Source organism: Hyla sarda, chromosome 2, assembly GCF_029499605.1.
Source record: "Hyla sarda isolate aHylSar1 chromosome 2, aHylSar1.hap1, whole genome shotgun sequence".
NCBI classification, from domain to species: domain Eukaryota; kingdom Metazoa; phylum Chordata; class Amphibia; order Anura; family Hylidae; genus Hyla; species Hyla sarda.
In genome coordinates this window covers 61,214,721-61,239,701 of record NC_079190.1, presented here as the reverse complement: position 1 = coordinate 61,239,701, position 24,981 = coordinate 61,214,721, and the positions used below count along the sequence as shown (strand labels likewise).

The window sequence follows — 24,981 nt, the reverse complement described above, 5'->3', positions numbered from 1 at the left end:
GAAGGAAACAGTAAGCGTTCCGTAATGCGTGGGAGGTATTTTGGTCCATCCTGAGCACTGTAGTGATGTCACATACAGCGATACATTGCTTTACGGTCATGTTTTTACTGCAATTTTCCAAAATTGCAGCAAAACTGCTGTATTTTTGCCTAGTTTTCAGAAAACATGACAGCCCATTGCATCCCAAGGGTTGGCCACTTTTTATCTACTTTAATTTAACATGCAGTAAAGTAAGTCCAGAGTGAATTCAGCTCAACTAGGGCATGGTGCACAGCTCAAACTCCAGGCAACATAGGAAAAAACACTTTGTCCGCCAGAACTCCATGAAACTTCAGCTTTATTTTCTGCTTCTTAAAATAGCTATATTAAGCTTGCAGTCCCAGATAAAAATGGAACGGGGGCATGAAAACAAATGGATCTTTTGCGTTTCGGATCGCACAATCCTTAGTCCTATGAGGCTATTTTAAGATGCTGAAAATAAAGTTTAATGTAGTGCAGATGAAGTGTTTTATCCTATGCAGTAAAATGAATTATTTGCCAGTTTATCTGTTCATAACATGGCGCCCTATGGAGGAGCATGTAACCATACAATGTCACTCAGCCTTCTCTTCTGTCCTGCTCTTGTTTCTTGCGCACAGTGCGTGCCTATGGAGGGGGCTGACGGCAGGATCACATGCTCCCCCATAGGGCCCCATGTTATAGTCAAATAAGCCATCTGGCAAGGAAAGAAAGGCAGTGGATTGAGGGGGTGGAGTCTCCTTATTATGCAGAACAGGTGAGAACTATAATAAGGAATGACCACTAAGTTATCTATCATTCATGTTACTGCAGGTTTAATAAAAGTAGTTAAAAAGTAACCAACCCTTTTATAAGGATAGCCCCTACCCATATCTGTTATTAAGGCTTATTGACAGGGTTTACCAGGGTTGGACAGCATGTCAAATGTTTTTTTAAATGATAGTACTTTAAGTATAAGTGCATCATAATGACACATTTACAGATAAATGTGGGACTCAGCTTGAGTGAAGAGCCATTGGTTGCTCACACTGCTCTTGTGGCCGCTGGCAGCATTATGCCTGCAGTCACAAGAATAAAAAAAACACACTACAGAGCAGGAAGCGCTCCGTAGTGTGATACCGCAAAGTGTATAGGTAACGCAGAATGTAGATATGTGCTTACCAGGAAGGGTTGTATTGCGTCCAAGTACAACCATGGATCAGAGTGCATAAAGTGTAGAGTTCCAGCCACCATTCTATATACAATTAATATCAGTCTAAGTCTAAACTGTAAAGGGTTAACCCTTCTCCCTCTTGAAAGGGTTAAGGATTCTCCCTATATAAACTGCACACCGTGTTCTAGTTCTCATGCCTGATGAAGCGGAACCCCCGCGAAACACGTTGCATTATGGGAATAAAGTTGAAGTTTTACTCTTACCTTGGTTTCACGCGCCTCTCTGACTCTGCCTACATTGGAGGAAATTGGATTGGATCTTTGCAGTCACAAGAGGCCACTCTCTTCCTCTGCACCCTGGTGCACATGTGATCTCACCATGTGCCATTAGAGTGGGGAGTGGACTGTGTGGGTGCTGGGAGCAGGAAGAGGGAAGGGTGTGTTTTCTTATTGCAGATAAGGAAACTACCTACAGGGGGGATGCCTACATGGGGAATACAACCTACCGGGGGCACTTTCAGAAAGAGATTTACTACCAATAGGTAGGGATACTACCTACAGGGGGGCTAACTAAATGGTGGAGAAACCTACAGGGCCTTCCTACAAGGAGGCCCACCTACCAGGGAAATCTACCTACCTAATATGGGGAACCTACATAATGGTGGAAACTACCTACTAAGGAAATCTGTCCACCAACTGGAATGACCTACCTACCTAATAACTACCTATCTCGCAAACATACATACCCACTACTGTTTGGGACCCCAAGGGGTGGTTGCTATATGTACCGAGTCTATGATTTATATATCTCCATAGAGTCCATTCTCAGTAGTTGGTGGTATGAATAGAGCATCATGCATCACTATTTTTCAGTGGTGCCATGGCTAGTGCATCAAAAGCAATGATACTTACTAAGAAAATCGGGTTGTAAGTCTATCTTGCTTTCTTACCCGACTGCTTTTTTCCCCTGGTATTTATTATTATGTCGCATCCTGTTTGTCGCACGTGGGTTTTGTTGGTTTTGGTTTCCAACTCCTCTGAGCTGTCGGGAAAAAATCCACAACAATTCAACAAATTCGAGTTGGAAACCTTAATAAATACGTGGGAAAGCTAAGAAATGTCGGGTTACGCCCCTTTTTCGGGTTTGGGAGAATCCACATCGGGTCCGTCGGGAAAAAATGTTGCATCGTGTCGCAGACTGGCGCACGATGTCTGCGACATGGCGCAGACAAAGCTGCGCCAAAAAAACCCGACAAAAGAGGTCGGGTTTAGAATAGTAAATGAGGGCCACTATCGTTAATGGAGCCTTAAACATTGAAAATGTCAATTTTTCTGTCTACATTTAACATACCCTTTAAAGTCTCCATGACAAACGTCTTCAGATAATACATATACTTTGCATCTTCCCGCTTGGTAAAGGCTGCAATAAGCCAGCTGTTCTCTACAATAAATATTGGTACTTGGTTGTACTCTGTGCTTATCCAGTAAAGAAGCATCCTCAGAGATAAGGATTCCATCTGTCTGAACTTCATATCTGGGTCCAGCATTTGAAAACTCAATATGGGCCCAAAGGAAAGAGCAAAAAAGTCAGCTGTTCCTTTATTGAACCTTTTCTCCTCTTCAGTAAACTCAGGCAGAAGGGAAGATAGGTTGTGCTTCATAGATGGAGGATAGTCACCATCAATAAATATTGGCCTAGCAAACCATCCCAAGACAAAATCAAGGGATTTCCTAGATTCCTGGATGCAGTGTTGCGTCACATTTACTGGGTCTATCCAATGAGAAGCCAGCGCTATAGACACTTGACCTTTTTGTAGGGGACGGAATTCTGTGTCGTAAAGATGCCATACACGAGCATGAGCCTATTAAAGAAAAACAGATATACAATTACAATTACAGTTTGCAACATAGCTCACAAACCTATATCCAAAGGGACGGTAATTCATAGCTAAACATGCCATACAAAGTGAATGTTAACATTTGTACATCAGCATTGACTTATCAGTATAGGAGCAAAACTAATAATTACAATAAGAAGCCTTTACTTTACAGTTTTATAAAACACATTTAACATTACAATTTCAGTATAATTTTTGAACCCTAACGTATGCTTAACATTTCAAATAACTTTTAAAGGATAAGCTGTCCTGTGTGTATAGTCACACTATAACTTGTAGAGGCGAAGAAAACCGGAGGGCACTCTCCACAGGTCAGGTAAACCACTTGTCTTTATTTTATTCGGAGCAACATGTTACAAAGTGCAGGATTAAAAGCCGGGATGCCAGAAAGAGGTAACAGCCATTTCACGCCTCTCTCAGCGTTTCATCAGATCACTCCTACCTCACCTGTCAGAGCAGATAAATACTCAACGCTCATGACGTAGGTGAGGTGAGGCATTTACAAAAACAGTGCATTAAAAACAATTAAAAACACAACCGTAATAGTAAACTATAATAACTATGTACAAGAGGACTCACAAGAAGAGCACTGAATGGTCATATGAAGACACTGAAATCCAGCCTATCGTTAAGACCCAAATTTCCTTCTGCTTGAGTGTGGATGATCCATCTCGCTTCTTGCTGCAGAAGGAATCTCCATCTGTCCATGCCTTCTTTTAGTCTAACCCGTTCCAACCCAAAGAATGACAGTGATTTAGGGTCAATATTATGTGCTTCTTGTATATGGCTGATTAAACGGGGGAGCCCTTCAAGAATTTTAATCGAGTGTACATGCTCCCGGAACCGAACGTTCATGGGGCGAATTGTACACCCGATATAAAACCTCTGGCAGGTACATTTAATACCATAGACAATGAAGGTGGTTCTGCAGCAAAAAAAAAAACATTTTTAAATTTAACCTTTTCAGGTACTTGTCAGTGCACAAAAAATTGCACCACTTACAAGTACCGCACCGATGGTTGCCAAGGGAGATGGATTTACTGAGCCAACGCTCATCACGTTTTTCAACAAACTTGCTTTTAACTAAGACATCCCTGATGTTCTTGCATCTTTTAAAAGCTGCTAAGGGTCTATTTTTTGTGATAGGAGAGAGATCAGTATCATTTTTTAATAAAAACCAGTTGCGTGAGATGGAATTTTTAATCTCTGTTGCTAACGGACTAAACTGAAAAGAAAATTATAACCTGCTATCAAAATTATCGGTCTGTACCATTTCTACATTTGATCGATAATTGACTTGGGATTTCCTCTGACCTTTTTTCTTCCAAAGCAGATCCCGACAGGAAAATTTCTCGGCTTTAAAGGGGTTCTCCGGCGCTTAGACATCTTATTCCCTATCCAAAGGATAGGGGATAAGATGTCTGATTGTGGGAGTCCCGCCACTGGGGACCCGCGGGATCATGCACGTGGCACCCCGTTTGTAATCAGTCCCCGGAGCGTGTTCCCGTGTACGGACAGACATGGAATGGGATTGCTCCACTGGGTGAGGGTTGCCGTTTCTCGCTATACTAGTGCTTCAACTTGCACAGAAGGGCCAGTTGAAGCACTAGCATAGCACGAAATGGCAACTATTGCAAAGCGGAGCAATCCCCTTTATCTTTTTATTCCGATGCTGACTGACAGGAAGAAAGCGACCCTCCCCCATACACACTGTCCAAATCATATAAAGTAATAAAGGATGGGTGCATATGGCTTGCACATCATGCCAAGGCAAATTTTGTCATGCCTGAGGCCTAATCGGAATATTTCCTCTACACATTTACAAAATAGGTCTGACAATATTCATAGAGGTACCCCTATTGCCAGCCTTATGGCAAACAACAACACACATCTGTTACTGTTCTATCATATGGCTCCTTTTCCTACTTTTAGTACCTGTCTTTAGTGATCAGCCAAGAAGATGGACATTTGGGCACCAGCACTAATAAGTAGTTTTTTCAGTAGGCACATATTTGCCAACATGCCAACGTAACAGCAGTTGTGAACAAACTGAGCTGCAATGTAAAACATGGGGGGAGGATTATTTTTTGCATGACCTCATGCTTACAAATTGCATTTTATGCGTTTTAGTCAAAGAGATTTCATGAGAGCAAAGTATAAAATTAACTCATATTAAAGAGAGTTCAGAACATGGTCAAATTCAACCTTGCACAAGGATAATGTTCAAAGGGCATCTTATCTGGTAAAATGCCATATTTCTGGAAATTTTATGTGTTAAAAACAAGCCACTCGACATTATGACTTTAACCTTTTGTCTCGACAAAGTGAAAGCTCCAGTCTCTGCGGTCCAGCGACTTCGAAGAACATTATTAGAACGGTCAGATAGTGTTATTCGATTTGTACCGACAACCTTTTCGCAAACACAAGCAATGAGTGCCAAGAAGCAGAAAGGGAAGTTACTACATCACTATAAAGACATGGGAAAATAGACAAAGGAAAGAAAAACAAAGTAGATATATAAAATAAGTACTGCTGTCCTGTTTCAGACACATAGGGGAGAAATATCAAAGGTAAAATTGCAAATATTGGGTGGAAAAATATGTTAATTGATGGTCTAAAAGGTTTGTGCAGAATTTGTGATATGTATTAGCTAGCAAATTATTTAGATGTCTCTCCTCTTAGTAGTGTGGTTTCCCATTAGTATATGTTATTGAGTGATTTAAAGTGTAAACATTTTTTTTATTTAAATTGCGCAAAATTATTTGCATCTGTACTTCACCTCTGACCAGGCAAAGTTTATACACACTCAGCCTAATGATAAAGGGGTGGATTTCTTTTTTAGCAAAATGTATGCAGAAGCTTGTGCCTTTTGATGATTTGTGAAAAACTGCATGGGAAACAACAACAGTAGAAAAATAACCCCAAAAACAACAACAAAAAATAAGCAAATGATATCTTCTCCATATAAAACTTGCCAGCAAAAAGCCAAAATAAAGAAATTCAACACTCCCCTGGAAAGAAAGAAATGAAATGCAAGTATGTAGACACCCAGTATGTAGTCATTACAAGGACCACTTGGCCACAACTAATTTATCAAGGAAATAGTGTGTTGGTATAAGCCAAAGGGATTCCTTACTGATTAACCCTTTACAGATAAGACAACAAGACACATTCACATTAAGAACCTAAACCACAAGATTATATATGTATATATATATATATATATATATATATATATATATATATATATTGTGAGAAGGTGAAAGGATAAGACGGTCGATCAGGCCTTGGTGAAGTAAGAGCTGGTATTTATTCAGTGTCTGTGCTGCGATGCAGTCTGACACTGTGGCCCGTAGTATGGCTGGAAGGCCAATCCAGGACGGCTCTTACTGGGAATGGTCAAGTGTAGGGTGGGGACTATTCTCCACAATCCAGGCCATCTTTTGTTGGCCTTAAAGCTAGGCTGCCTCAACAGCTGAGGGGGATTGGTTAGTTGCAGCTCACACTGCCAGAGAGAGCTGAGTGTAAAGATCTTCCCTGAGAGTTTTAAAGCTGGTCAGCAGACTGCCTGGAGGCTTGGAAAGGATTTGCTTGATGCCACATGGCATGGGCTGAGGTGTGAACAAACACCTAAGGAATACAGGTGGACTTTTGTTAAATTTTCCGTTGTTCTGCATTTAAAGACTGTTTGTTGTTTGCCAAGTGTGAATAAAACACTGATCTTTGAGTTTAAAAGTCCTGTTTCCGTGCCTCTATACTGCAAACACACCAGTCTACAAGAGCGAGTCATCACATTTGGTAGAGGATGCGGGCACCGCAGTGAGGTCATCGATTGAATTGCAGCACACTGTTAACCCATTGGAGTTGTTGCTAGGGGCAACAATCCTGCTGACAAGTGACTGACAGTACAGCAAGAGTGTTTTCTCCAGAGAGTGAAGGCAAGGCAGTGTTCCAGTGACCGCAGTGTTGCCAAAATGGAGGCTGTTATAAAAGCGCACATGGAGGCCAACTTGCAACAGCGGGAGACCAACAGGCAACAGCAGGAGTCCACCAAGCAACAACAGCAGTCCAACAAGCCTCAGCAGGAGACTAACCAGCTACTATTGCAGCACATAATGGCACTACAAGCCACAGTGACGACCCGAACCACCCCTGACACCAGGAGAGCAGTTCGGATGGCGATGCCCAAGATGACCCCCTTTGGATGATGTCGAGACCTACCTAGCGGTCTATGAAAAAGTGGCCGTGAGGGAGATGTTACCCCGAGACCAGTGAGCTGAGGTCATCGCTCTGTTCCTGTCATCTGGATTCCAGCAGGCGTACTTTGACTTGCCCGACGACCAGGCTGCCAACTATGACGTTGTCAAGGGTGAGATCCTGGCCAGACTGGGAGTAAATGTGTGGGTTTGGGCCCAGTGGGAATGCCAGTGGGAGTACGACCAATTGCAACGCCTTCAAAAATGGCTGCAGCTGGAGGTGTTGAGTCCCACTGCCATGCTGGACCGTCTCCTGGCCGATATGTTCTGGAGGGCTCTGCCTTACTTCCTTCAGAGCTGGATTGGCCAGGCATCTCCTAGCAATGCACTGGGGATGGTAGACCTGGTGGAATGATACAAGGCCACCAGGAAACTACAGGAGGGGCTGTTAAACCCAGGAGGTGCCCCCCCCTTGCCCAGGTGGTTGGTAAGCCCTAAAGTTCCCCCGGGAGGTGTTCCATAAAGACCCCACCCCGCTGTTGTGTTGGGGGTGTCAGATGCCGGGATATGTCAGGGCCAATTGTCCCCACCAGGGAGAACCCATGGACATTAACTTTGCCCACCGCCCCTCCATGTATGCCCAAAGACTGTGTGCCACAGGTATCCCGAAACAATGGACTATGGTCACCTCTGTCGGGTGAAGGTGGGAGATACTGTGGTGGTAGCACTGTTGGACTCCGGCAACATGGTTACTTTGGTGAGGTCTGATCTGGTGCGGTCCTGTGTATTCACGGGGATTCAAAGGACTATCCCACCGTCCTAGGGACTTTGTCCACAGTGGCCGGCAAGTGGACTCATGAGGTGGCCATTGCCACAAAGCTACCGTATGAAATGATAATTGGGAGAGACTTTCCAGGGTTCGTGTCTTTGTGGCCCCAGACAAGAATTCCCAGGCCCACAAAGCAGAGGTATCCCCAATAGACTGGCCTTATTCAGGGGTGACCCTGGGACCTTGGGAACCTGAGTCAGAAGCACCAGCATTTGGGGTGACCACCACTACGGTGGAAGAGGAGGTATCGATTCCACTGAGCGTTATGGTAGGAGATCTGGAGGAACTGCCGTCAGGGCCAGAGTTGGCAGACCTCAATGTTTCGGGAGAAAATTTTGGTACAGCATAGCACTAGGACCGAACTCTATCTCGGGCCTGGGAAAATGTATTAATTGTAGAAGGTGCACCACTACAACCAGGAGCTAAGACTGTATACCCCCGTTTTGTGATCCATCAAGGGATGCTGTACCGGGTAACCCAGGTTCAGGGTGAGAATGTGGAACAATTGGTGGTGCCTAAAGCATATCAGAGGCTGGTGTTACAGTTAGCCCTTCAACATGTTCTAGGGGGGCACCTGGACCAGCAGAAGACGCAGGACTGAATTTTGTAGCGCTTTTACTGGCCCAGTGTATATAAAGAGATCGAAAGGTATTGTGAGTCTTGTCCAACATGCCAAATAACTAGCCCTCAGCCACATTACAGTAGTCCCCTGGTCTCCCTCCCAATTATCAAGGTCCCGTTTGAACAGATCGTATCTGAAAATTCAAAAAGCCGAAATCCGCTAGGGGGCAACAACACATCCTGGTAGTCCTAGACCACGCGACTCGGTATCCAGAGGCGCTACCTCTGCGACACACCTAGGCCAAACTCATAGCTAAGGTGCTAATGGAGATGTTTTCCTGATTGGGCTTACCTAAAGGTGTTGAGTAGACATGTGCAATTCGGTTCGGCACGAATGTCTAATTTACCGAATTTTACCGTTTTTGGGCATTCGGACCGATCCGAATGCACGAAAACATATTTTGAACATTCCCGAATAGCCATGATAATACGAATAGCAAAGTAACAATTGCATTAGTTATTTACCGAATGCATGCTGTAAATAACGAATGCATTCCTTATCCGTAAACAAACGTAAATAATTCATTCTAATAACAAAAAAATAATAAAAAAGATACAGTAGTGATGGAAACAATTGAATCTAACAAAATGTATCTTTTTATTATGACAGTTAGAAAGAGGGGTAGGGGAAAAAGTGTCAGGGAGGCTAGTCCTGAACTGGCACACCCCAACAAGTTTGCCCGCTTGGCAGATGAGGGGGATGCCATTACAGAGCTAGGAGAACTGCAGCAGGATACCACCTCTGACCGCCAGGGGGGTGTCTGCTCCAGTAAGGAGGGAGGGAGGAGTACAGGGCAGGCCAGACAGGTACTAGTGGTGGGGGACTCAATTATTAGGGGGACAGACAGGGCAATCTGTCACAAAGACCGGGATCGCCGAACAGTGTGTTGTCTGCCTGGCGCACGAGTTCGGCACATCGCGGATCGGGTTGACAGGTTGTTGGGCGGGGCTGGAGAGGACCCAGCAGTCATGGTACATATTGGCACCAATGACAAAGTAAGAGGTAGGTGGAGTGTCCTTAAAAATGATTTCAGGGACTTAGGCCGCAAGCTTAAGGCAAGGACCTCCAAGGTAGTCTTTTCTGAAATACTACCAGTACCACGAGCCGCACCAGAGAGGCAGCGGGAGATCAGGGAGGTAAACAAGTGGCTCAGAAGCTGGTGTAGGAAGGAAGGGTTTGGGTTCATGGAGAACTGGGCTGACTTCGCTGTCGGTTACCGGCTCTACCGTAGGGACGGGCTGCACCTCAATGGGGAGGGTGCAGCTTTGCTTGGGGAGAAGATGGCTAGAAGGGTGGAGGAGTGTTTAAACTAGGGACTTGGGGGGAGGGAACCTACAGCAAAGAGGGGGAAGATAGTGTAGATAGAGAGGTGGGAATTATAAATGTACCTGGGGGTGGAGCGGAGGGAGGGGTTAGAATAGTTAATAGGAATAAGCTTCATAGGAAAATAAAACTTACACCCTTGAATCCCATTAACCCCAGTAACATAAAGGATGGAAATGTAAAGTGTATGTTCACAAATGCCAGAAGCCTAGCAAATAAAATGGGGGAGCTTGAGGCCTTGATACTGGAGGAACATATTGATATAGTTGGGGTCACTGAGACATGGCTGGACTCCTCGCATGACTGGGCTGTCAATCTGCAGGGGTTTACATTGTTTCGCAAGGATAGAATGAACAGAAAAGGTGGTGGAGTCTGTCTGTATGTAAGAAGTGGTATGAAAGTCAGTGTGAACGATGCCATAGTGTGTGATGATTCTGAGGATGTGGAATCACTGTGGGTAGAATTACAAAAGGAGGGAAATACTGAAAAAATAATATTTGGGGTAATCTACAGACCCCCTAATATCACTGAAGAGATAGAAGTTCAGCTTCATAAACAAATAGAGAGGGCCGCCCGGGCAGGTACAGTGGTAATAATGGGAGATTTTAACTATCCAGATATAGATTGGGGTCCGGGGTTGGCTAAAACTACAAAGGGGCGACAATTCCTAAATTTATTGCAGGATAATTTTATGGGCCAGTTTGTGGAGGACCCAACAAGAAGTGATGCCTTGTTGGATCTGATCATTTCCAACAACGCAGAGCTGGTTGGTAATGTAACTGTGCGGGAAAACCTTGGGAATAGCGACCACAATATAGTTACTTTTGACTTAAAATGTAGAAAACAAAGACAGGCGGGGAAGGCAAAAACATATAACTTTAAAAAGGCAAATTTCCCTGGGCTGAGATCTGCACTACAGGACATAGACTGGGGGGAGGTGTTCTCAAATACTGATACAGAAGGTAAATGGGACATCTTTAAATCAACTCTAAATAACTATACAGCTAAATATATACCAAAGGGGAACAAATATAAACGATTAAAACTAAATCCTACATGGCTGACACATGATGTTAAAAGAGCAATAAACAACAAAAAAATAGCCTTCAAAAAATACAAATCTGATGGGTCAGCTATAACATTTAAACAGTACAAAGAGCTTAATAAAATCTGTAAAAAATGTAATAAAAACAGCAAAAATTCTAAACGAGAGACAGGTGGCCAAAGAAAGCAAAACTAATCCTAAATATTTTTTTAGACATATAAATGCAAAAAAACCAAGGACAGAGCATGTAGGACCCCTTAATAATGATAATGGGGAGGTTGTCACAGGCGATCAAGAGAAGGCGGAGCTACTGAATGGGTTCTTTAGTTCTGTATACACTATGGAAGAAGGAGCTGACATTGGCCAGGTCAGTGCTGGTAACACATCATGTAATGTACTGAACTGGCTTAATGTAGAGATGGTACAAGGTAAGTTAAGTGATATAAATGTAAGCAAATCCCCAGGACCGGATGGACTACACCCAAGAGTTCTTAGAGAGGTAAGTTCAGTAATATCTGTACCCCTGTTCATGATATTTAGAGATTCTCTGGTGTCTGGTATTGTGCCAAGGGACTGGCGCAAGGCGAATGTGGTGCCAATCTTCAAAAAGGGCTCTAGTTCTTCCCCAGGAAACTATAGACCGGTAAGTTTAACGTGCATTGTGGGTAAATTGTTTGAAGGACTTATAAGGGATTACATACAGGAATACATAGGGGATAATTGTATTATAAGTGATAGCCAGCATGGGTTTACTAAGGATAGAAGTTGTCAAACCAATCTAATTTGCTTTTATGAAGAGGTGAGTAGAAGCCTTGACAGAGGAATGGCTGTGGATATAGTGTTTCTGGATTTTGCTAAAGCATTTGATACTGTCCCTCACAGACGTCTGACAGGTAAGTTAAGGTCTTTGGGTTTGGAAATTTTAGTTTGTAACTGGATTGAACACTGGCTCATGGATCGTACCCAGAGAGTGGTGGTCAATGATTCGTACTCTGATTGGTCCCCGGTTATTAGTGGTGTACCCCAAGGTTCTGTACTGGGCCCGCTGTTGTTTAATTTCTTTATTAATGATATAGAGGATGGTATTAACAGCTCTGTTTCTATCTTTGCAGATGACACCAAGCTTTGTAGCACAGTACAGTCTATAGAGGATGTGCATAAGTTACAAGATGACTTGGATAGACTAAGTGTCTGGGCCTCCACTTGGCAAATGAGGTTCAATGTGGATAAATGTAAAGTTATGCATCTGGGTACTAATAACCTGCATGCATCGTATGCCTTAGGGGGGATTAAACTGGCAGAGTCACTGGTAGAGAAGGATCTGGGTGTACTTGTAGATCACAGACTACAGAATAGCATGCAATGTCAGGCTGCTGCTTCCAAAGCCGGCAGGATATTGTCATGTATAAAAAGAGGCATGGACTCAAGGGACAGGGACATAATACTCCCCCTTTGTAAAGCATTGGTACGGCCTCACCTGGAATATGCTGTTCAGTTTTGGGCACCTGTCCATAAAAGGGACACTGCGGAGTTGGAAAGGGTGCAGAGACGCGCGACTAAACTAATATGGGGCATGGAACATCTTAGCTATGAGGAGCGATTAAAGGAGTTACAATTGTTTAGTCTTGAGAAGAGACGTTTAAGGGGGGATATGATAAACGTATATAAGTATATTAATGGCCCATACAAAAAATATGGAGAAAAACTGTTCCAGGTTAAACCCCCCCAAAGGACGAGGGGGCACTCCCTCCGTCTGGAGAAGAAAAAGTTTAGTCTCAAGGGGCGACACGCCTTCTTTACCATGAGAACTGTGAACTTATGGAACAGTCTACCTCAGGAACTGGTCACAGCAGGAACAATTAACAGCTTTAAAACAGGATTAGATACATTCCTGGAACAAAATAAGATTAATGCTTATGAAGAAATATAAAATCTCATCCCTTCCCCAATATCGCGCCACACCCCTACCCCTTAATTCCCTGGTTGAACTTGATGGACATATGTCTTTTTTCGACCGTACTAACTATGTAACTATGTTTATTAATTTTTAAACAGGGATAAATTTATGTGAGCGGGTAAAGCACTAAAAATGTAGCCGACAATAATAAAAAAAGTATAGTGTGCGTGTTTTTCACTTTTTTTAAAAACATTTTTTTGGCAGTACTACTACTCCCAGCATGGAACACACTGTTCCATGATGGGAGTAGTACTTACCTGTACTAATTGACAGATCGCCAGGGTTCGTTGCGATCCTCTTGTATAATGTATAGATGCGGCGGCAGCTCTTCTATGGTCCCCTGCACTCACGTATATGTACACATATTCATATTTCCCGCAAAGCTGTGATTGGCCAGATGGTTCCAGCCAATCACAGCTCTCTGTGAGAAATAGGAACATGTGTATATATACGGCGTGCAGGGGACCATAGGCGAGCGGCCGCCGCATCCATACATTATACAGGAGCATCAACGCGGGTGTCAGGAGTGATACCCGCAGTGATCTTTCCTTTACTACAAGTACTACTACTCCCAACATGGAGTACACTCTGCTCCATGCTGGGAGCTGTAGTACCTGCATTAATAGACAGATCGCAGCGGGTGTCAGAAGTTACACTGGCTGCGATATGTCTATTAATGCAGGTACTACAGCTCCCAGCATGGAGCAGAGTGTGCTCCATGTTAGGAGTATTAGTACCTGCAGTAAGGGACAGATCCCAGCTGTCACTCCTCCTGACACCCGCTGCGATCCTCCTGATGTGAATGTCGGGATCAGCTGTTCTCAGGGCTACAGAGCTGGGAGAACAGCTGACGCTGAGCCGTAGGTATACATCGTATATCTACTGCCCAGCAAGAACTTACCGTGAGCCTGCAATGTGTATACAGTATACACATTGCTGGCTCACTTAAAGGAGTACTCCGGTGCACACTTTTTTCATGTTATCCCGTCCGGGCTGCAAAATAAAAGAAAACACACTTTATCTTACCTGCCAACGAGCCCTCGGAGCTCCGGTAAAGGTGTTCGGTCGCCGGGATGTATTCTTCTTACTTCCCGTTAGCCCGGCACATCACACGGAGCTTCAGCCTATCACCGGCAGCAGCAATGTCCCGCCTCGGCCAGTGATAGGCTGAAGCTCCGTGTGACGTGCCGGGCTAACCGGAAGTAAGAAGAATACAGCCCGGGGACCGAACACCTGTACCGGAGCTCCGGGGGCTCGTTGGCAGGTAAGATAAAGTGTGTTTTCTTTTATTTTTCAGTCCGGACAGCATAACATGAAAAAAGTGTGCACCGGAGTACTCCTTTAACCCCTTGCTGAGCTGTGCGCTATGCGCAAGCCCAGCAAGGAAAGAGTTAACTTACACTGCTGGAGAGTATAGGTTAACCCTTTGGGTGGTATACACTAAATACAGCTATCTATAGACAGCTGTATATAGTGTATACAGAAGACGAAGTCCGCTTATTTCCCTCGAGTACCGGGCAGGTCCATGTAGCTCCGCCCCCTAGTGATGAAGTCATTAGGGGCGGAGCTACTGAAGGGAACAAGGCTAGTTAATCTGAAGCTCTGTTCACAAAGTCCGTTTTGTATAATGTGAACAGACCCTTCTGGTTGTGTCTACCCAGACAGGGAGACTCCAGCTGTTGCTAAACTACAACTCCCAGCATGCCCAGACAGCCAAAGGCAATTTTTTGTGTTTTTTTTTCTTCTCGTTTCAGATGCGCGTATGCAGAGGATTACTGCGGATTCGATGGATGACGGCGGATTTTTTTTTCTTTAAATAAAATGGTTAATGAGGGCTGTGGGGGGGTGTTTTTTTTAAATAAAATAATGTTTCCAATGTGTTGTGTTTTTTTTTTATTGAATTTTCAGGCTTAGTAGTGGAAGCTGTCTTATTGACTGAATTCATTGCTAACCCCCAATTATTACCCCGGTACCCACCGCCACAGGGGTGCCGGGAAGAGCCGGTACCAACAGGCTCGGAGCCTCAAGAATGGCGTTCCTTGGCCTAGGCGGTAACAGGCTGGCATTATTTAGGTTGGGGAGGGCCAGTAACAATGGTCCTCGCCCACCCTGGTAACGTCAGGCTGTTGCTGTTTGGTTGGTATTGTGCTGAGAATGAAAATAAGGGGAACCCTATGCGTTTTTTTATTTATTTATTTAAATAAAAAAATGCATAGGGTTCCCCGTATTTTCATTCTCAGCACAATACCAACCAAACAGCAACAGCTTGACGTTACCAGGGTGGGCGAGGACCATTGTTATTGGCCCTCCCTAGCTTAAATAACGTCAGCCTGCTACCGCCTAGGCCCAGGAGCGCCATTTTTGATGCTCCGGGCCTGTTGGTAGCGGCTCTTCCCGGCACCCCTGTGGCGGTGGTAATAATTGGGGTTAGCACTAAGCCCTGGCTTAGTAATGGATTCAGTCAATAAGACCAGCTTCCACTACTAACCCTGAAAATTCAATAAAAAAAAAAAAACACAACACATTGGAAAAATTATTTTATTTAAAAAAACACTCCCCCACAGCCCGTTAACCATTTTATTAAAAGAAAAAAAAATAATCTGCCGTAATCCATCGAATCCACAGTAATCCTCTGCATACACGGATCTGAAACGAGAAGAAAAAAAAACACAAAAAATTGGTTATGACATTTTTGGCGCTGTCCGCTGGGGAGAGCACCCATGATGCAATGTCTACCCAAACAGGGAGCCACCAATTGGTGCAAAACTACAACTCCCAACATACTCAGACAGCCTTTGGCTGTCTGGGCATGCTGGGAGTTGTAGTTTAGCAACAGCTGGAGTCTCCTGTCTGGGTAGACACTGCCAGAAGAGTCTGTTCACATTATACAAAACGGACAATGTGAACAGAGCTTCAGATTAGCTAGCCTTGTTCCCTTCAGTAGCTCCGCCCCGTAATCGCTAGGGGGCAGAGTAACACGGACCTGCCCGGTAAGCGGACTTCGTCTTCTGTATACACTATATACAGCTATCTATAGATAGCTGTATGTAGTGTATACCGCCCAAAGGGTTAACCTTTCTTTGCTGGGCTTGCGCATAGCGCACAGCTCAGCAAGTTGTTAAGGGAGCCAGCCATGTGTATACTGTATACAGGCTCACTGTAAGTTCTTGCTGGGCAGTAGATATACGATGTATACCTACGGCTCAGCGTCAGCTGTTCTCCCAGCTCTGTAGCCTTGAGAACAGCTGATCCCGACATTCACATCAGGAGGATCGCAGCGGGTGTCAGGAGGAGTGACATCCACTGGGATCTGTCCCTTACTGCAGGTACTAATACTCCCAACATGGAGCACACTCTGCTCCATGCTGGGAGCTGTAGTACCTGCATTAATAGACATATCGCAGCGAGTGTAACTTCTGACACCCGCTGCGATCTGTCTATTAAAGCAGGTACTACAGCTCCTAGCATGGAGCAGAGTGTACTCCATGTTGGGAGTAGTAGTACTTGTAGTAAAGGAAAGATCACTGCGGGCATCACTCCTGACACCCACTGTGATGCTCCTGTATAATGTATGGATGCGGCGGCCGCTCTCCTATGGTCCCGAAAAAGTCCGAAAAAGAATAAAAAGATTTACCGAATGTACCCGAATACCGAATGTATCCGAAAAATCAAACCCGAATATATTACCGAACCGGAAATTTTTTCCAAAACGAAAAAATGAACCGAAACGAAATTTTTTCTAGTGCACAAGTCTAGTGTTGAGTGACCCAGGCACCCCGTTTATGTCAAAAGTAATGAAAGAGCTCAGTAAGTTACTGCAGTTAAAACAGCTATGGACCTCCGTGTACCACCCACAGATGGACGGCCTGGTAGAAAGGTTTAACCAAACATTAAAAATATGTTAAAGCGGGTGGTGGCTAGAGATGTAAAGAATTGGGATCTTTTGCTGCCCTATCTCATGTTCGCAGAGCGAGAAGTGCCCAAGGCCCCTACTGGGTTCTCATCCTTTGAACTGCTGTACGGCAGACATCCACGTGGTTTGTTAGACATAGCCGAAGAGGCTTCGGAACAAAAGCCCACGCCGCACAAAAGTGTAGTTGAGTATGTCACTCAGTTGCAGGAACGGATGGAAACAGTGTTGCTCTGGGTTAGGGAACATATGGAGGCTCGGGTTCGGAATTTTAACCCGGGGGATTGGGTTTTGGTTCTGGTACCAATGGTCGATAGTAAGTTTCTGGCTAGGTGGCAAGGCCCCTACGAAGTGATCGAAAAGGTAGGGAAGGTGACGTACAGGGTACACCAGCCTGAGCGGAGGAAGCCAGAGCAAGTGTACCATGTAAACTTGTTGAAACCTTGGAAAGATAGGGAGACTAGTGTGGATGACAGCCCCCGGCCAGGTGTGTTAAGGGTGGAGTTTCCCATCGCTCAGTCTGGTACGAAGGAAGTCTGCCACAGTGAAATTGCTGACAGCCTTTCTTCGGCACAGACTCAGGAGGCCAGGGAGTTCGTCAGTAGGAACACCAATGTGTTCTCAGACCTTCCTGGACTTACTTCTGTCATCCGCCATGACATTGTCCCTGAATCCCAGGTTAAAATACGATTGAAACTCGGTACCTGATTCACGGTGACAAGCCATCTGGGAAGAAGTACATCAGATGTTAAAATCGGATGTCATCGAGACGTCAAAAAGTGAGTGGGCCAGTCCGATACCCAAGCCAGACGGTATGTTGCGGTTCTATAACGATTTCCACAATCTTAATGTTATTTCCAAGTTTGATGCATATCCCGGGCCCAGAGTTGATGAGCTTATTGAAAGGCTAGGACAGGCTCGGTATTTTTCTGTTGTGGACCTCACAAAAGGGTACTGGCAGGTAACCTTGACGAAGGCTACCAAAGAGAAAACAGCCTTTGTCACACAAGAAGGTTTATTACAGTACAAGGTGTCACCCTTGGGTTTACATGGCGCTCCCGCTATGTTTCAAAGGCTAATGGATATTGTACTCAGGTCACATCGTCGGTATGCCTCAGCCTATCTGGACGATATCATTATTCACAGTACAGACTGGGAAAGTCACATTCCAAAAGTGCAGGCTGTGGTAGACTCCCATAGAAAGGCTGGGTTAACTGCTAACCCCAAAAAATGTGCTATAGGGTTGGAAGAAACCCAATACCTGGGGTATGTCATTGGGCGTGGAGTTGTCAAACCCCAGGTAAACAAAATAGAGGCCATCCGGAATTGGCCCCGACCTGTCACTATCCGACAGGTGAAGTCGTTCCTAGGAATGGAGGGTTACTATATGAGGTTCGTCCCCCATTTTGCTATGGTGGCTGCACCCTTAACAGACCTCCTGAAGGGACGCAAGTCTGTAGTGGTGCATTGGAACGAACAGGGAGAGCAGACATTTTCTGCTTTGAAGTCGGACCTATGTGGGTCTCCGGTGTTGGTGACACCTGACTTCAAAAGGGAATTTGTGGTACAGACCGATGATTTGATTTGAAAAGTCCTGTTTCCATGCCTCTATACTGCAACGCACCTGTCTGCAAGAGCGAGTTATCACAATATTAACCCCTTAATGACGCAGGACGTATATTTACGTCCTGCGCCGACTCCCGCGATATGAAGCGGGATCGCGCCGCGATCCTGCATCATATCGCGTCGGTCCCGGCGCTCAGCAACGGCCGGGACCCGCGGCTAATACCACACATCGCCGATCGCGGCGATGTGCGGTATTAACCCTTTAGAAGCGGCGGTCAAAGCTGACCGCCGCTTCTAAAGTGAAACTGAAAGTGACCCGGCTGCTCAGTCGGGCTGTTCGGGACCACCGCGGTGAAATCGCGGCGTCCCGAACAGCTGACAGGACACCGGGAGGGCCCTTACCTGCCTCCTCGGTGTCCGATCGACGAATGACTGCTCCGTGCCTGAGATCCACGCAGGAGCAGTCAAGCGCCGATAATGCTGATCACAGGCGTGTTAATACACGCCAGTGATCAGCATAGGAGATCAGTGTGAGCAGTGTTATAGGTCCCTATGGGACCTATAACACTGCAAAAAAATGTAAAAAAAAAGTGTTAATAAAGGTCATTTAACCCCTTCCCTAATAAAAGTTTGAATCACCCCCCTTTTCCCATAAAAAAAATAAAACAGTGTAAAAAATAAATAAACATATGTGGTATCGCCGCGTGCGTAAATGTCCGAACTATAAAAATATATCATTAATTAAACCGCACGGTCAATGGCGTACGCGCAAAAAATTCCAAAGTCAAAAAAAGCGTATTTTGGTCACTTTTTATACCATTAAAAAAATGAATAAAAAGTGATCAAAAAGTACGATCACAACAAAAATCATACTGATAAAAACTTCAGATCATGGCGCACAGATACCGCCCTGTACGTGGAAAAATAAAAAAGTTATAGGGGTCAGAAGATGACATTTTTAAACGTATAAATTTTCCTGCATGTAGTTATGATTTTTTCCAGAAGTGCGACAAAATCAAACCTATATAAGTAGGGTATCATTTTAACCGTATGGACCTACAGAATAATAAGGTGTAATTTTTACCAAAATATGCACTGCGTAGAAACGGAAGCCCCCAAAAGTTACAAAATGGCGTTTTTTTTTTTTCGATTTTGTCGCACAATGATTTTTTTTTCCGTTTTGCCGTGCATTTTTGGGTAAAATGACTAATGTCACTGCAAAGTAGAATTGGGGACACAAAAAATAAGCCATAATATGGATTTTTAGGTGGAAAATTGAAAGGGTTATGATTTTTAAAAGGTAAGGAGGAAAAAACGAAAGTGCAAAAACGGAAAAACCCTGAGTCCTTAAGGGGTTAATATATCCATATATGGGTACTGCTGTACTTTGGAGAAATGTTGCTACAAATTATAGAGTACTTTATGTGCTATTAACCCTTATGAAAACAAACAAACCATTGAGCTAAAAATACATATAAGAATTCAGATCTACTGTAACTCATAGCCTTAGTTTTGGCAATGACCTAATATGTGATGGTTAACCTCAATGTCTAAGCCTAGAATAATGCCCTGAGCCTCCCTTTATCATCCGTTAAATGGACACTGTCAGATCCAAAAACTTTTCATATGTTGTTTCTGATGAAAATTAAAGATCCTTTGTAATATGGTTGTTTAGAAAATTCTGAATATTTAATAAAGAAAATGGACCCTGAAAATCCCATAACTAGGGGTCCCCATACCTACTGGAATGCTAACCAGTCCTGCAGCAACATCAGTATTGGACAAGAGATGACTCATGGACAAGCCTGCATAAGCAGACACACCAATCACCTCCCACCACCACAAGGAGGGACACGCCCCCTTCCACCACACACCAATCACCACCACAGGGAGGGACACGCCCCTTCCCCTGAGAGGATTTCTAACACTGTGAGCTAATTTTTATAATAAATATAGGCGATAGAGGCATATAAATTACATGTACATGGTCAGGATTAGGTACTGAGCAACATGTTTTTTTGTGGGATCTGGCAGGTAAGCTTTAAGCAACTCCTACATGCTCGTAATATTTCCCTAACGTATATGTTGGTTATAAGATGTGGGGGATGACACTAGCTTGCATGCAATATGCTATTGGTAGCTATGGGTTTTCTGTAAGAAACTGTCTCCACCCAACCCATTTAAAGGTGGACTACGGGATCTAGTCATGAAAAATCCTATTCTTCGCTGCAGAGTTATAGGTATGACTATAAAATACTTTAAAACTGCTTATGTGACGTTTTTATTTTTCAAGATGACCTATAATGATCTACCGATTATGTCTATATTATCCGCAACATCCAAAGACATGATTCTGCAAATTAATATTTCTACATACAGCAGAGTGATTGCTTTAGTAATATTTATATAACTGTGTTATATTTGTTATGTATTGTTCCTTGGCCACGTTGTTTTCTTTGGCCAATCTTTCCTTTGTTGTAAATTTCTCAAAAAAAATCCAATAAAAATTATTTCAACCATAAAGGTTAGCCATAAGAGTCAAATCAAGAAAAGACATGGAGGGGAGATCTAAAGATACGGTAAACTGGAGGCCCAATTTGTTATCATTTTAATAAATAGTCGTCTTTATGAGAACCAATACCAGTCACAAAGAACTTTACATAGGGGGAGGCCGGATTTATGCATTTTAGGAGAGAAAAGAAAAACACGTTTAGAAATTCTGAGCAAGAACTCACTTCTTCTGCCTCCCAGCTTGGAACGCCTGCACAATGTTAGAGGCAGAGAGTGAGCAAGCTTTCTGCCTCTAGCATTGCATAGGCGCACCAAGCTGGGAGGCATCGGGAGCGAGCACTTGCTCAGAGAAATCACCGCGCGCACGTAATCATGATAAGGAGCGCATGCGCTGAGGACCTGTGTGTCAATCATATAGTGGTTCAATGATGACGTACAGGTGAAATACGCCTATCAGACTGTTGCCGAACCCACAAGAAAGTGTTTTAAAGGGGCTGCCCTTCTTCCGGAGCTCTGCTCGCCAGCGTCCAGAAGTTTATTGTTCCGAACGGCTGTGTGCGCGCTTCCGTGTTCAGGGCCGCCCCTCGTGACATCCCGCCCGCCCCCTCGTGATGTCAAGCCCGCCCCCTCAACGAAAGTCTATGGGAAGGGGGCGCCAAAGGTATGGCTGCATTCCAATCTTAATCAACTTTATCATCCTGGATGAAAATTTGTGACAGTTGCACTTTAAAGGGGTACTCTGCATAAAGACGTCTTATCCTCTATCCAAAGGATAGGGGATAAGATGTCGGATCGCGGGGGTCCAGCCCCCTGAACCTCCTGCAATCTCCTTGCAGGCACCCGGCGTTCTAAACATTATGTTCAAAACATTGGGTTCAGATGGGCATCATGCCCCCTCCCTTAGACATGAATGGAGGAGGCGTGGCGTGACATCACAACCACTGCCTCCTGAAGAAGGCATACTGAACATATTGTTTAGAACACCGGGTCACATTGTTTAGAACACATTGTCACGTTTAAAATCAAAGATGGGATTACTGTGTAATTCTTGGTAAACATTGATAGCAATTCTTAGTAACCACGGAGGACTAATACACAGCTAATTATGCATAAAAATTAAATGAGTTAGACTGTTATTGACAGAAAAGACTGAATTCATAGTATTAGTGGAGCTTGCTTGAAATGCTCTGGCACCAATGAAGTTCCTGTAGATGATATGACGGCTTTTACAGATTAACCAGCCAAGTAAATCATCAAATCTGTCCGTGTAATTTAGAACGGAATGAACAGCACAATACAAGACTTTGAAAGAAAATGTTGTTTTAATCTTCTGTAAGTGAATGTAGACAGCACATAAACAGTATATGGAGTATGTTGTTCAGTAGCTACTGGAAAATTCCAATATAGTCTTTCCATAATAAAGAAACCACATATCAATGAGGAACCAAACTTAAAGAGGACATGCGGTCAGTATCGAGTGTTTATATTTTGTTGCCCTCGAGAACATTTTCAGAAATGCTTGTATGTTATAATATTATTAACTTTACATCATTGTTCAGTTTAGACTTATTTATTTGTGTGGGGAAAGTCCTTTAACCCCTTAAGGACCAGAACAATTTTATTTTTGCATTTCCGTTTTTTCCTCCTCGCCTTCTAAAAATCGTAACCCTTTTATATTTCCATCCACAGACCCATATAAGGGCTTGTTTTTTGCATCACCAAACTTATTGGGAATTTCACAAGAAAAACAATGATGTGCTTGGTTTTAACGTAACATTGTTCCTTCATGAGTTATTTACAAGTTTCTGACCACTTATAAAATGTGTTCAATGTTCTGCCCATTGTGTTGGATTGTCAATGCAACCCTCTTCTCCCACTCTTCACACACTGATAGCAACACCGCAGGAGAAATGCTAGCACAGGCTTCCAGTATTCGTAGTTTCAGGTGCTGCACATCTCGTATCTTCACAGCATAGACAATTGCCTTCAGATGACCCCAAAAGATAAAAGTCTAAGGGGGTCAGATTGGGAGACCTTGGGGGCCATTGAACTGGCCCACGACGACCAATCTACTTTCCAGGAAACTGTTCATCTAGGAATGCTCGGACATGACACCCATAATGTGGTGGTGCACCATCTTGCTGGGAAAACTCAGGGAACGTGCAGCTTCAGTGCATAAAGAGGGAAACACATCATCATGTAGCAATTTCGCATATCCAGTGGCCTTGAGGTTTCCATTGATGAAGAATGGCCCCACAATCTTTGTACCCCATATACCACACCATACCATCAATTTTTGTGTTCCAACAGTCTTGGAGGGATCTATCCAATGTGAGTTAGTGTCAGACCAATAGCGGTGGTTTTGTTTGTTAACTTCACCATTCACATAAAAGTTTCCTCATCACTGAACAAAATCTTCTGCGTATACTTTAGGTCCTGTTCCAATTTTTGTTTTGCCCATTCTACAGCACCTGAAACTATGGATATTGGAAGCCTGTGCTGGCATTTCTCCTGCGGTGTTGCTATCAGTGTGTGAAGAGTGGGAGAAGAGGGTTGCATTGACAATCCAACACAATGGGCAGCACATTGAACACATTTTATAAGTAGTCAGAAACTTGTAAATAACTCATGAAAGAATAAAGTTATGTTAAAACCAAGCTCATCATTGTTTTTCTTGTGAAATTCCCAATAAGTTTGATGTGTCACATGACCCTCTTCCTAATCAAAAAACAAAAGTTGGATTCAAAATGGCCGACTTCAAATATACTAACCCCCCTTCACATATACTAATGTGCCACAAACAGGAAGTTAATATCACAACCATTCCCATTTTATTAAGGTGCATCCATATAAATGGCCCACCCTGTACTTTGTAATTACATCACTTATTTTACCATAAAAAGTATGGCGCAACCAAACAAATATTATTTATGTGGGAACATTGAAAAGAAAGCAGCAATTTAGCACATTTTGAAAGGTTTTATTTTCACACTTTACGGTAAAAATGACATGTTTTCTTTATTCTGTGGGTCAATAAGATTAACATTTTATGAGCATTTTATCTGCTTTTCTAGAATTGTACCGCTGAAAAAAAATCTCAAACCATTTTAACAAAATTAGTATGTTTGAAATTGCTGTATTTTGACCACCTATAACTTTCATAATTTTTATGTATATGGGGCGGTATGAGGGCTCATTTTTTGCGCCATGATCTTTAGTTTTTACCAGTACCACTTTTGCCTAGGTTTTACTTTTTATAATTATTTTTTTAGGAATAAAATGTGACAAAAAAAGCATCAATTTTGGACATTTTAATTTTTTTTACGTTTACGCCGTTCACTGTACGGGATAATTAACAATATATTTTTATGGTTTAGACTTTTACGGACGCGGCAATACCAAATATGTGTATTAATTTTTTTTAACACTTTTTGGGGGGTAAAATGGGAAAAACTGACGTTTTACCTTTTTATTGGGGAGGGGATTTTTCCAATTTTTTTACTTTTTTATTTGACATTTTTTTACCTTTTTTTTTCCCCATTATAATAGTCCCCTTAGGGGAATATTTATAGCAATCATTTGATTGCTAATACTGTTCAGTGTTATGCATAGGACATAACACTGATCAGTATTATCGGTGATCTTCTGCTCTGGTCTGCTCGATCGCAGACCAGAGCAGAAGACCCCGGGAGACAGTCAGAGCCAGGTGAGGGGACCTCCGGCTGCCATGCTGGATGATCGGATCCCTGGGGCAGTGCTGCGGGCGATCCAATCATCCATTTAAAGTACCGCACTGCCGCAGATGCCGTGATCTGTATTGATCACGGCATCTGAGGGGTTAATGGCGGACATCCGCGCGATCGTGGATGTCCACCATTACCGGCGGGTCCCTGGCTCATGGAGCGTAATGTACATCATGGCGCGTGAAATACCACGGCACCATGACGTACATTT

At 43.6% G+C, this 24,981-nt stretch overlaps 1 protein-coding gene across 1 annotated transcript in view; it reads right to left on the bottom strand.

Annotated features, from left to right (window-relative positions):
• Positions 1-24,981, bottom strand: part of KL (klotho) — a 56,489-nt gene that overhangs the window by 13,029 nt on the left and 18,479 nt on the right. Inside the window, 1 exon segment of the mRNA XM_056561897.1 lies at positions 2,522-3,032. Coding sequence (XP_056417872.1) covers positions 2,522-3,032 — 511 coding nt within the window.